Below are 13,655 nucleotides of genomic sequence, written 5' to 3' on the forward strand. Positions count from 1 at the left end.
ATATGTAAAGAAACATATAGTGCTTCTACACGGAAAGAAAACATATCTCACTAGGTTATGAAAAAAATGTCATTTAGTTATTTAATATTTGGTGTACTTTTATTTTTCACCCATTGCAACGCATGGGCACTTTTCCTAGTTAAATCAAATTTACCATGGAAATTTTGATTTTAAAAAAGAAATCATAAAGAAAGTCATCCAATGGTAGCCAGTTTGCGACTTTGCAATACTAACTAAACAGACACCAGTTCGCCATAGCGAAGATTGATTGATTGCCTAAATGGATCAAATCACCACATACGAATACAGTCCCGTGTAGCACATTGCAAATTTGCCATGAACCTAGTCTAAGATCCAGCAATTATACTCGACCAGAACTCCTAATCTACGCATACAACAGAACTCTGCCTACACAAACAACAGGCCAACAGCATGGGCCACGTGGTTCAAGGCATTGGGGAGTAACTTCCTTATATTTCATAGTTACTTCTTTATTAAAATTCCTGGATGTAAAATGGATGCTCATGGTTAGTAAATGGAGAAATGGGGAACGTTTGAAATTGCAAGTAATCAGATCCTACAAAGTGGCCTAGTTTATATATAAGAGGTCATCCAGAATCCGTCGAAACAATCATCTTGAAAGTTCATCTTTTAAATTGTACTCAGTTATTCACTATCAAAATTGTTGGTACATTGTGCCAGAACAAATTATGTCACGCAAGAACTATAAGTACCAAAATAGAAATTCTAGATGCAGAAGCTTGCCTTCAGAAAGTCCTGTCACAGGGTGATAATTGAACAATAAGGGCTCTGTTCGGCAGCCATACCTGCCACAGCTGCTGAGGCTGCGGCAGTTCAAAATTGCTGCAAACTGCAGGCCACTTTGAACTGCTCCAGCTGCTACCGCTGCTAAAAAACGACTCCCAAACACACCCAAGATGTTCAAGACCATAAATGTTTGGGCACAAAAAATGCTTTATTTTTTAGATGTATACTTCCTGGTCCTTGCTTGGGAGCCATCCTAGGTCAGTGTACTTCTCTGCAAGTTGGATTTGTGGTCAAGGAACAGAGCTGGTACAATGGGTATCAGATGAAGATTAAAACACATTGAAATACAGATTGGTTTTCAGATGATAACACTAATCAGATGATGACAAAAGTGCATTGGTCAGTAACAAGGAAAAGAAACTGTACCTGTAGAATTCAATGGAGAAAATACCATGTTCTGATCCATGATCAAAGTCCATTTCAACAATCAAGAAATAACCAGTGACCTGACATAACTGATTTTTTCCCAATCAAGAAAGATCATTTCTTGTTCATATTGAAGACTTAAAGATGTAATATGCAGATGCAAAAGGAGAAGCCCATAGGAATGGCCCACATTATCTACAAATTCGTGATTCTTTATCGTCTAGAAGTGAAACAATATGTCAATATACATAAACAATACGCTCACTTGTGAGCACCCACAGAACTCAGATATGTTAACCAGTAAATGTTACAGAAGAAAGAAATCTTACTTAGAAACAGTCCATGCTCCATGCTCTAACCAGTGACAATTGACTTTAGTCACTCTTACCATTTTGTTATGAGCTATGCTCTGGCCACGCATTCTCCACAAAGGTAAGAAGTCAAATATTCTCAGTGCAAAATTTGTTTATGATGCAGTTTCAACAATTAACGGCAATACATATGCAGAAACAGGATGTTGCGTAGGTATGAATGTGCGAAGAGGGAACTACACCTGGAATCCATGATTAGACTTAACCAAATTGAAAAATGAGTGACATGCACAGTTGCACACACAACAATCAGAAGCATTTCCTTCAAGTATCAGCTGCAAAGAACATAGAAAAATGAAAATATATCAAAATGAACTGCAAATTGAGAACTCTACATTATTTATACTTAATGGTCAACATGTTTGCAATAATCTAAAGCATGCAGTTCAGAGAACATAGATTCATATATCATCCCAAAGAGCAATTGGAAAGCAGTAGTCAGGTTCATAACCTCATTCATGATCAGACCAGGTGCAATATAAGCAATCACTCGACTGAATATAGAGAAATCGTAACATGGTTCAATTAATGCCCCAGTTGCATAATCTATCGGCATGGAGCATGGTCAAAAGGAAATAATGAACTGCTAAATACTGAAATGGCAGGATAACTGGACTCCCCTTTGACATGAAATCCCACAACCCCTAGACTCCACCTTTGACGTTAAATGGAATTACCACGTCACTCTCACAAGCACTACAGTTTATCCAACAGAAGGACAGAGTACATGCACAAATGGTTCAAAGTTTAAGAAGTCAATCATTTTGTCAAGCAACTGGCAAGTATGACAGTTTGTGATGCACCTAATTAGCATATCTGCACCGCTCAACAGGGATTAGAGCCATGTTGGAGGCTGCAAGGCAAGGAAATGTGTGGCAGCTAGGTGGCAATCTGCCTATGGCAGTGTGGTAACAACCTGATTGTAGGGGAGAGGTACAAGTTGCATGATAGGCTAGGCTTGAGTCGATTGATTCCATGTTGAGCTGTTTGACCAAGACCCAAGTGCACAATAGTAGATGGGGCAAAGATAAAGACACAAGGGGAGGAGCGTGGAGCATATGGCGCTAGGACAAGCGGTGGCACAGCGGCAAACACAGGAGATATGAAGCTTATGTGGTGGTATTTAAATAAAAGATTTAATGTCGTCAGTAGAAAAGATGCAAGTTTTTTTATGCAATGATAGGTTGTTTTTGAAAAGAACTGATGAATTTCTGAGAAAATATGGCAAGTTTCTCAAATCTTACCGGGTGGAAGAGAGAAACAATACAAAGATATTGAGGCGAACAAGAGATACTGGGAAAAAAAAGGTGACATGGGGCTGGAGAGCATGGGAATCAAACCCACAGCCAGAATGATGCATCCAAGGCCTAACCAATAGAGCAAAATTCACCTTCTTCACTATATACATAGATACAGAAAATATATGAACCAATAGAGCAAAACTCCATTTTATCACGATATAACATAGACACAAAATAAATGGGCATTCAGCTACCCATCAAAATTGGTGCACCAGCGCTGCGTGAGGCCTTCTTTGGATATAAAAATTCCACGTTAATAAACAAAAATTGATTGTACAGGGTACTAATTTAGAACAAGGATCCAGTTACCATATCAGCCCCCTGATCAAAATAGTGGATTACAGTGTTCTAAAAAAACATTTACAAGGCCGCATACAAGGAACAGGTGCCCCAACCTTGTACCGCTTAAGCCACATAAGCGGCCAATCAACCGCATAAGCGGCCAATTATGCCGCATAAGCGCTACGAGGTGTGGTGACCACATGAAACCGCGTACCGCTTTTAAAGAATTGATGGATTATCATGATGTTCTGGAACATCCAACCCAAAAATTTCCTTACACGACTCAGTTTTGATCTGATGTTTGCTTGTTAGTATACATATAACATTACTCAATAACATTTAAATGCCCAACAATTATAAAATTCCAAAAAGGTACATAGCCTGTTACCTGTAAATCATGAAAGGATCAAGCATTCTTGGGGAAAATCCATGCAAATTTACATCTAAATAAAATGGAAAATGATGGCATATGAGAATAATGAAAATTTTAAATCTATCACTAAATTCCACATCCACAAGGCTAGCTGTATTATTTTAATTTCTGCAGAAGACTAATGCTTCGGAAGATCATGTGAAGAAGCTAATTTTTAGAGAAAATACTATAGCATAGCAAAAGCACCATACCTGAATCTTTGCAGCCATGCCAAGCATTGAGGTCAACAAACTGTAGGTCTTCAGTAGCAAGTTGAATGCACCAACACATTGCTATTGATATAAATATGTCCAGAAAGCAATGAAATAAATTAAGCATCATATAAAGTCGTTTCCCAACTCAAAGACAAAAGGTATAATTTTTTATGACAAGGGAAACCAAACAGACAAAAAACATTAACCACTACAACTATAGTTCTTCTACATGATTTAAGAATAAACAAAAGTAATAAACAAGAAATAGAGCAAACAGTTACAACAAAAGGAAACCTAATCCTCCAAATGAGATGTGTATCCACTTGTGGAAGAGCACATGCATTTTATTTGACGTCCAAAACAAGCATAGTAGGAATAAAAGCATGTATTTGGCAATCCAGAACCGTCGTCTTCAGAATACGACAAGATGCAACCGCAGAACACATGTCCTGAGCACTAAAACCCTTCCAAGCAATTTCCAAATAAAACCTTTTTTGTTAATCTGCATCTGAATTCTGGTTAGATTCAAAAATAACCAGCTGACAGTAACAGCCAAGTCAATTTGGTTATGTTTCCAACTTCCAAGCTCCTCTCATGATACAACCCAAGGCTGTTCCTTCTGCGGCACAACCAAACCATGTTCCTACTTCCTAGTCAAGGTAAACACCAAATGGAATCATCTACTATAGCACATAAAAAGCGCACACGGAGAATAAATCAGCAGATCTAAACATTCACAATAACTCAGGCATTGTTTCATCAGAACATCAGTACCACCCACTCCAGTCCTCACCCACCACTTACAGAGAGCTCTCCATTTTTCTGCCCTCCTCTCTAAGAAACCATCTGAATCACCCCCTCATTTGCTTGCCTGAATAAGGCATCTAAATAACCTAAATCCATGCCGCCGCCGCAACCGCCACAAGGACAATGAGGTTAAATTATTGAGGAGGGGGAGACCTCTCCTAAATAAGCCGGGGAACCCTAACCCTAACACGCTCCAAGCTCCTAAACCTAACAGCGGCAGTTCTAAATTAATTATTGTTCTCGTCGGCGGCGGTGGTGCCCGAGGCGGAGGCAGCGGATGCCATGGGGGGCTCGTCCGCGTTAGGCGGCTGCATGAGGAGCGCGGTGTAGTAAGGCACATGGACGAACGCGCCCCCATGCCCGGCGGCGGCGGCGGCGGCGGCGACCGAGGAAGAGCCGATGGCGACGGCGGCGGGGGGCGCCTCCTCCGGGGTGACGCCCGTCCCGGTGGCGGCGATGATGGAGGGCTCGGCCTGGCGGAGCAGCCACTCGATGGTCTCCCCGTCGGTGCGGTGGCCGAGCTCGCGGGTGAGCTGGAAGACGCGGGCGGCCACCATGGCCGGGATGCGGACGCGGCGGCCGCGGCCGGCGACCTTGGAGTGGCGGTCGGAGGAGGAGGGGGACTTCCTGGGCCTGACGCGGCGAGGGGTGGCGCCGTCGGAGGAGGGGGGCTCGGCGGCGGCGATGGAGAGGTCGGGGTTAGGGTTGGGGATGGCGCTAGGGTTTAGGGGTTGGGCGGGGACGAGGTTGTAGAGGATGAGGTCGGAGGAAGAAGCCATCATTGGTGGTGGTGGTGGGGTGGGGGGATTCTGAGAGGTGGGGTCGGCGTCGGTCGGGGTGGGGTGGCTGGTGGTGGGGCAAGGACCGATTTATATACCGCGGTGATGGCCGTTTTCTCTTCTCCTGGGCCTACTGGGCCTTGTGGGCTGGTTCGGTTGGACTGTCTGGGCCTTTTCTACCGTTGTACTTGTTTGGAAAAAGTACACCAAAGGTCCCTCAACTTATCATCGGGATAAAAAAACGTCCTCAAACCGCAAAACGAGATATACGGAGTCCTTTAACTATACAAAACCGGTCACCCGAGGTCCTTTGGTGGTTTTGACCCCAGTTTTGGTCTACGTGGCGGCTGAGTCAGCGTGGGACCCACGCGGGCCCCACATGTCAGCTTGCCACATCATCACCCTCTCCCCTCCTCTCCCTTTCTCCTCTCTCTCTCTCACTCTTCTCTTATCTACCCTATAAGAGCACCCGCAATGGTAAAGTAATGTGCTATCTATAAAACATGTACATCTCAACAATAGACTAGATTAATAGTAAACCATCTCAATAGTATGTCTATATGGGTATCTATAGCTATCTAATACATTGTCTCGTTTTTCTCTATAGATTATCTCTAGGTTAGTAAATAGCTTTGCTCTCTCTCTTCATTTAATATCTTCCAAGTAGGAAAATATTCTGACATGGATCTCTTATAGAGAGCCTATAGATAACCATTGCGGGTGCCCTAATGCACTAACTCATTTTACTCATCTTTTACTCCTACACTATTACATTTATCACTCAACGGTTCAGATCGTCCAGTGTAAAATCGAAGGATCGAGATCAATCCTACCTCCACCTCCCTGAATTGCGCACTCCCCCCTCTCTCTTTCTCGTCTTCCAGATCCGCGTCTCCTCTCCATCCTCATCCCACACGCACATCCCTCTCCCGCCTCTTTCTCTCGCACTGCCCCATCTCCAGTGTGTCGCCGCCGACGAATCTCCTCACCCCGCCGTCGCCCCTTCCCTTTCCCCCCACTGCCGACGAAACTCCTCGCCCCGCCGTCGCCCCTTCCTTTCCCTTCCCCCCACCGTTCATCGGCGACGATCCCACCTTCGGACCTACCGGATCCCTCTCCACCAACGGTAGAGACCCTCATGCCCTACCGGATTGATTTGATAATTACAAGCTCCATCCACACCCAGTGCTCCACTCATGGTTGATCCTAATTCGCTGCCTGCTCCACTCCTTTGATCCCTGTTCCCCCCTTTTGTCCAAATAATCGCACACTTGGGCAAACTCAACCAAATTTCGATTTTCAGATATATTGTCATATAGTGTTACACAATGAGAATTCCTGCTCACAACTAAATAGCTGGACGTGCTCCTATTTTCTTGCAATGCTATATGTTAGTTTTGAGATGCAGCGGCTAAGCGAGTAGAATTTGTGAGCTATCTAAGTAGGATATGATTTAATTGGTGCAAGGTTAATCGCAATAGCAGACATTTTGTAGATTATTATTCTCTACCCTCTGAGTAAAAAACTGAAAATAGATGTCTTAGCAGATTCTTCAGAAGTTCAGCAGACCAGTGTGCGTGACCCCGCTGATTGGAAACCTCCTGTGCTTCAAATTCCACTTCACTCGGCAACATTGCTTCTGCGCCATAAACCAAAAAGAACGGCGACTGGCCGGTAGCCCGACTAGGAGTGGTGCGTAAAGACCAAAGTACGGACGGCAGCTGATCTACCCACTTGCCAGCATAGGGGCGTAGTCGGTCAAAAACTCGTGCTTTGATCCCTTGCAGTATCATGCCGTTAGCGCGCTCGACTTGTCCGTTACTCATAGGGTGTGCCACGGAGGCGTAACAAATTTTAATGCCGAAGTCTTCACAAAAGTCTTTAAATGCTCTGCCAGTGAATTGAGTGCCATTGTCAGTGATGATCCGATTAGGTACCCCAAACCGATGCACAATGTTGATGAAAAAATCTCTAGCTTTATCTGTTGTGATCGTAATGACCGGTTTAGCCTCAATCCACTTGGAGAATTTGTCGATAGCCACAAAGAGATGCGTGTAACCGCCGACTGCCTTTTTAAATGGGCCGACCATGTCAAGCCCCCAGACCGCAAACGGCCAGGACAACGGGATGGTTTGCAACTCTTGGGCTGGCAAATGAGTTTGTCTGGCAAAAAATTGACAACCTTCGCATGTCCGCACAATCTTGTCCGCATTGGACATAGCTGTAGGCCAGAAAAAACCTTACCGGTAAGCTTTGCCGACAATGGTCCGTGCGGCAGCATGATTACCACAAATACCAGAATGTATATCCTTCAACAATTGTCTCCCTTCCTCCAAAGATACACAGCGCTGCAGTATTCCTGATGGACTTTTCTTATACAGTTCAGCTTCATGAATAATGTAAAGTCTGCTGCGCCTGGAAATCCGCTCGGCTTCATTTTTGTCTTGAGGGAGTTCTTGTTTGGTCAAAAACTTTATGAGGGGTTCTCTCCAGTCGGCTTCAATCATGCTTACGCCTTGAGTATCCGTGGCTTCAATTGCTTCTTTTCTGGGCACGGTTGGTTCATAAAGATGCTCAACGAACACATCAGAAGGGGCTGCTTCCCGTTTTGAACCAAAATTGGCCAGTCTATCGGCCGCCTCATTGTTATGTCGAAGGACATGGGTGAGCTCGAGTCCATCGAATTTATCTTCCAGCTTGCGTACCTCTTGTCGGTAAGCGGTCATATTATCATCTAGACATGACCACTCTTTCATGACTTGATTAACAACCAACTGAGAGTCTCCACGGACGATTAATCGGCGAATGCCTAAAGAGATTGCAATCCTTAATCCATGGAGTAGCGCCTCGTATTCCGCAATGTTATGGGACGCAGAAAAATGTATCCACAATACATAGCTCAATCTTTCTCCAGTCGGGGAAATCAAGACGACCCCAGCTCCAGTGCCTGTGAGCCTCTTCGACCCATCAAAATGGATAGTCCAATATTCCATCTTTTCCTTTGACATGTCTTCTTGGCACTCGGTCCACTTGGCAAGGAAATCAGCTAAAGCTTGTGACTTAATCGAAGTTCGTGGCTTGAATGATATGTCCAAAGACATCAACTCTAAGGCCCACTTTGCGATCCGTCTATTTGCTTCGTGATTGTGAAGTATATCCCCGAGTGGAAACGATGCGACTACCATGACCGGGTGACTTTGAAAGTAGTGAGATAATTTCCTGACGGTAATTAGGACACCATATAGTAACTTTTGAACCTGAGAATATCTTGTCTTGGAGTCGGCTAAAACCTCGCTAACGAAATAAATTGGACGTTGGACTTTTTGAACATGGCCTTCCTCTTCACGCTCGACAACCAGGACCGCACTCACAACCTGGGAGGTCGCCAACACATATAACAGTAGCGGCTCTTGCGGATGGGGCGAGGCCAAAACTGGTGGAGTGGTGAGGAGTTTCTTGAAGTCTTCAAAGGCTTTCTGTGCTTCGGGCCCCCACTGGAAATTGTCAGTCTTCTTCAGCAGCTTGAAGAAAGGCATCCTCCGCTCGCCGAGTCGTGAAACGAACCGGCTGAGCGCCGCCATGCAACCAGTCAGCTTTTGGACGTCTTTTTAGGAGCTTGGCGGTTTCATGTTGAGGATGGCGTTGATTTTCTCCGGGTTGGCCTGTATGCCTCTTTGAGATACCATAAATCCGAGCAATTTCCCCGACGGTACTCCGAAGATGCACTTTTCCAGGTTTAGTTTCATCTTGAAAGCACGAATGCTTGTAAAAGTTTCTTCTAAATCCGCAATCAGGTCATCCTTCTGCTTGGTCTTGACGACTACATCATCAACATAAGCTTCAACATTGCGACCGATCTGAGTTGAAAAACATCTTTGAATCATGCGTTGATAGGTCGCTCCTGCATTCTTCAATCCAAAGGGCATGGTGATGTAGCAGTAGGCCCCAAAGGGCGTAATAAACGAGGTCTTCAAGCAGTCGGATTCTTTTAGTCGGATCTGATGATATCCCGAGTAACAGTCCAAGAAGCTAAGTAACTTGCAGCCGGCCGTTGAGTCAACCACCTGGTCAATGCAAGGTAACCCAAAAGGGTCTTTGGGACAAGATTTGTTGAGGTCGGTATAATCGACGCACATGCGTCATTGCCCCGTCTTTTTCCGAACCAGGACTGGGTTAGCCAGCCAGTTGGGACGAAGGACTTCCTTAATGAAGCCTGCTGCTAACAGCTTGGTTAATTCCTCCTTGATCGCATCCTTCCTGTCCTGTGCAAAACGGCGAAGTCGTTGCTTGATGGGTTTGGCGTCTTCCTTAACATGTAAAGAGTGCTCAATCACCTCTCTGGGGATACCAAGCATATCGAATGGTTTCCACGTAAAAATATCTTTATTATTCTGAAGAAAGGTGATGAGCGCGCTTTCCTATTTACAATCTAACTCAGCGCCTATTACAGCAGTCTTATCAGGATCGGAGGGATCTAAGGGAATCTTTTTCGTCTTGGCATCACTTTCTTCGGTCTTCGTCAGCTTGGTTGCAGGCACTTCTCCCTCACTTGCCGTGGTCGCAGCCAGTCGGATCTCTTCGCGGGCGAGAGTAGTCTCGTGGGTTTGGGTCATCTCGCAACTTTCTTTGTCGCATGTGACGGCCTGCTTGATGCCGCTCCATAGTGATATGACTCCTCGAGGACCAGGCATCTTCATCATCATGTAGGTGTAGTGTGGGATGGCCATAAATTTAGCTAAAGCCGGTCGTCCAAGTATAGCGTGATATGCTGTCTCGAAATCAGCAACTTCGAAACAAACATTTTCTGTGCGAAAATTCTCCCGAGTGCCGAAGGTAACTGGAAGAGTGATCTGGCCGAGTGGTGTAGCTGACAATCCTGGGATAACACCGTGGAAGGGTGCATTACTCGGCTTTAATTCCGTGCGAAGAATCTGCATATCGTCCAGGGTCTTAGCGAAAAGGATGTTGAGTGCGTTGCCACCATCGATGAGAGTCCATCGGAGCTTGACATTACGAACCACTGGGTCTAGTACCAGGGGGTACCGGCCCGGGTGGACCACTCGGTCGGGATGATCTGAGCGGTCGAACTTAATTGCTATCTCTGACCACCGAAGATATTGGGGCGTGTTAGGCTGAACCGCATTGATCTCCCGTTCTGTCAGCTTCTGTTTTCTCTTAGACTCATAAGCCAGGGGTCCACCAAAGATGTGATTAAGTTCTTTGCGATGATCTTGAAAACCAGTCGGGGCATCGTCTTCATCATCTTTCTTCTTTGATGTGCCTTGATCTCCGTCTGAAGGTTTACGTGCGTTCTTGACGTATTGCTCCGCGAACTGTTTGTAGACGAAGCAATCTTTGGCCACATGGTTGGAGTTGGGATGATGCGGACATTGGGAGTTCATTATCTTGTCGAAGGTGTTGACGCGGGGACGTTGTCGGGAAGATGGAGAGGTGGTCGCCACAAGTTCTTCGGGCTTACGCTTGCGATCCTTGTGGTTGTTACTTCCACTCCCTCCTGCAGTCGGCGTGTCCTTCTTTGGCTTCCAAGTGGTGCCCGACTGTTTGGACGCGGTGATAGCATCTTCGGCTTTGGCATACTCGTTGGCTTTTTCGAACATCTGCTTAACCGTCCTGGGGGGTTTACGTCCGAACTTGCCGACTAGGTCCTCATGGCGAATGCCTTTAGTGAAGGCGGCGATGATGACGTCGTCGGTGATGTCGGAGATCTTGTTGCGTTGTTCGGAGAAGCGTCGGATGTAATCTCGAAGGGATTCTCCAGACTTCTGAACGACGTTGTAGAGATCAAACTGTGTGCCGGGGCGTTCGAAGGTGCCCTAGAAGTTGGCGATGAAGTGATCATGAAGTTCCGCCCATGATCCGATCGTGCCACGGGGTAGTCCGTGGAGCCAGGATCGGGCGGAGTCCGCTAGGGCCACAGGTAGATAGTTTGCCATGGCCTTGTTGTCTCCTCCTGCTGCGCGGATTGCGAGTCCGTAGACGGTGAGCCAAGACTCCGGATTAGTGGTGTCGTCGTACTTCTCGATTCCAATCGGCTTAAAGCCGGTTGGCCAATCCACTCGACGCAGGTCATTAGTGAAGGCAGCTACTCCATCCATGTCGTCGTCGTAGCGATTTGGTGAATGGCGGTGACCTCGTGCTGCACGGCGCTGGTTGATCGTGTCGCGAAGGTCGACGGGACGCTGGTGAGGTGGAGAGCGAGGCCGTTCAAATCGGCGCTCCCTGTGACGTTCGGGAGGCGAGTGAACAGATCGTTCGTCGTGACCCCTGCTCCTGCGACTAGATCCTGTGCCCATGATGCTGAGGCTTGGCTGATGATAGTCATGAGATCGGAGGTGAGGGACTCGGCTACCAGTCGGGGTGCGGGTGCTTGCGGAGTTGGCTGGAACCGAGGCAGCGATCATGGTTTTCGTCTGGTTCAAGATGTTGACAACATGATCAGCTTGGTTGAGCGCATCTTCCTTGAGGAGGGTGTCGAGGAGAGTGATTGCTGCAACTGCGTTCTGCTGGGGGGTGCGAAAGACCGCTGTTCCATCGACGTCTTGTTGCCCAATGAGCTCTCTCGCTCGGCGCCCAGATTCCAAGGCGCGTTGCCGTCGATCTTCAGCCTCCTTTGCAATCCGTTCGCGATCTTGTTGCTCACGCTGTAGTCGTTCTCGCTCCTGTCGCTGTCGCTCTTCCTCCAGTCGGCGACGTTCAGCTTCTTGCCGTGTGCGATCTTGGTCCGCTTCTCGGGCTTGGCGCTGTTCCTCCGTTTCGTTGTCAGCCATGAATACGCCGAAGAAGAGGGGCGTGTAGTTGTCCTCATAGCTGTCGTCGAAGTTGTCGAGGTCGCCGTGGTCGTAGTGGTAGCCGAGATCATCGTAGTCGAGGATCTCGGTTGGTCGAGAACTGACGCCGGGAGAGCTAAGGTAACTATCCAACTCTTCCGTCGAGACTGTCCCAAGAGGTTGGAGTATAACGCCAACCTCTCTGGATCTAGATTGGATCGGGGCCGAAGCCGGAGCTCGCCTAGATCTTCGAGTGGGAAATGTCTCGGCGGGGAAGACAGCGGCCAAATCATCAGGAAGTTTCATCAGGATTGAGGGATAGGACCCGTCGTCTTGATCTGGTCGCGGATGAGTAGATTGGATCTCATCTGAGTGGTTTGAAGTCGACTCGGGAGAGATGATCTTGGAGTAGGCCTCGGCCGAGTTCGAAATACCAAACGGCACGGGGACCTGGTCTCTCCCCGACTGGTTTGAATCCGAGTTAAGGAGAGAGATCTTGCCAAAGTCGTTGGTGATGAAGTTGAGGCTGCCGAACCGGAACGCCTGCCCGGGAGGAAAGGCGAAGTCGTCGATGCCAGAAACGAAACCCATCGCACTTAGTCGGCGAGAACTTGACGCTACCCCTACCTGGCGCGCCAACTGTCGAAACAAGATTTCGGCAATAATAAAAGGGGGTGGCTATCAAGCTAGGAAAGTGAATGGGTTTGGAGACAAGGAATTTTATACAGGTTCATGCCTTCTTATTTAAGAAGTAATACCCTACTCCTGTCCGGGGATGATTCCGCCGAGTGTGTTATTGATTGTATGATTGGGAGAAAAAGAATCGTCCCGAGAGGAACCCGGACCCCTCCTTATATAGGGGAAGGGATCCGTATTACAAAGTACAGTCCATATCCTAACGGAAGATTACAGATAAAATACAATCGTAACCAACTAGGATGCCGGGTATTTTCTTGACATACAAGTTTAGAATCTAACCCGAGTCCTCATAAAGATATTTTATCTATATTTGGTACCATATATCCAGCTGGAATGTAACCGCCATGTAGATATGGGGTAACCATAATCTCCACAGTGTGCATATCCTGCTGTTTCCAGTCCATGTCCTCGGTTCATGACCTGAATTGAAGGTAAAAGCAGTTTACCAATATTTTTACTCCTTAAAAAACAAAGGTTTTTACTCTGCCAATTGATTTATTCCGTGATATAAATCAGCCTCTATTGAAACCTATAGTGCTGAAGTTATGCTTTATGAATCAGTACTATTTTCTACCGCCAACCATTGCAAGTATTCATTATGGTCTTCATCATGGTTTATGGTTTATTATGACCACTAGCAATGCAGCGTGCACAAATATATATATATATATATATATATATATATATATATATATATATATATATATATATATATATATATATATATATATATATATATATATATATACCAAATATATATACTGATTCCTTTAGTTGTCTCTCATATACAATTAATGGATATATCTA

General features: G+C 46.1%; 1 protein-coding gene across 5 annotated transcripts; it reads right to left on the reverse strand.

Annotated features, from left to right (window-relative positions):
• Positions 1-634: 634 nt before the first annotated feature.
• Positions 635-5,408, reverse strand: LOC127771493 (transcription factor PCF1). 5 transcript variants are annotated; one of them, XM_052297413.1, is made up of 3 exons: positions 3,773-5,408; positions 3,537-3,591; positions 635-1,840 (listed from the first exon to the last, which is right to left on the reverse strand). In XM_052297413.1, exon 1 carries the CDS (start codon positions 5,362-5,364, stop codon positions 4,810-4,812), a length of 555 nt encoding a protein of 184 aa, XP_052153373.1. In that variant the 5' UTR covers positions 5,365-5,408; the 3' UTR covers positions 635-1,840; positions 3,537-3,591; positions 3,773-4,809. The 5 variants fall into 5 exon arrangements, with proteins under 5 accessions (XP_052153373.1, XP_052153370.1, XP_052153372.1 ...); XM_052297410.1 differs by having other exon boundaries at positions 635-3,591; XM_052297412.1 differs by having other exon boundaries at positions 3,537-5,408.
• Between the last annotated feature and the right edge of the window lie 8,247 nt (positions 5,409-13,655).

The sequence above is a fragment of the Oryza glaberrima genome, chromosome 4, assembly GCF_000147395.1.
Source record: "Oryza glaberrima chromosome 4, OglaRS2, whole genome shotgun sequence".
NCBI lineage: Eukaryota > Viridiplantae > Streptophyta > Magnoliopsida > Poales > Poaceae > Oryza > Oryza glaberrima.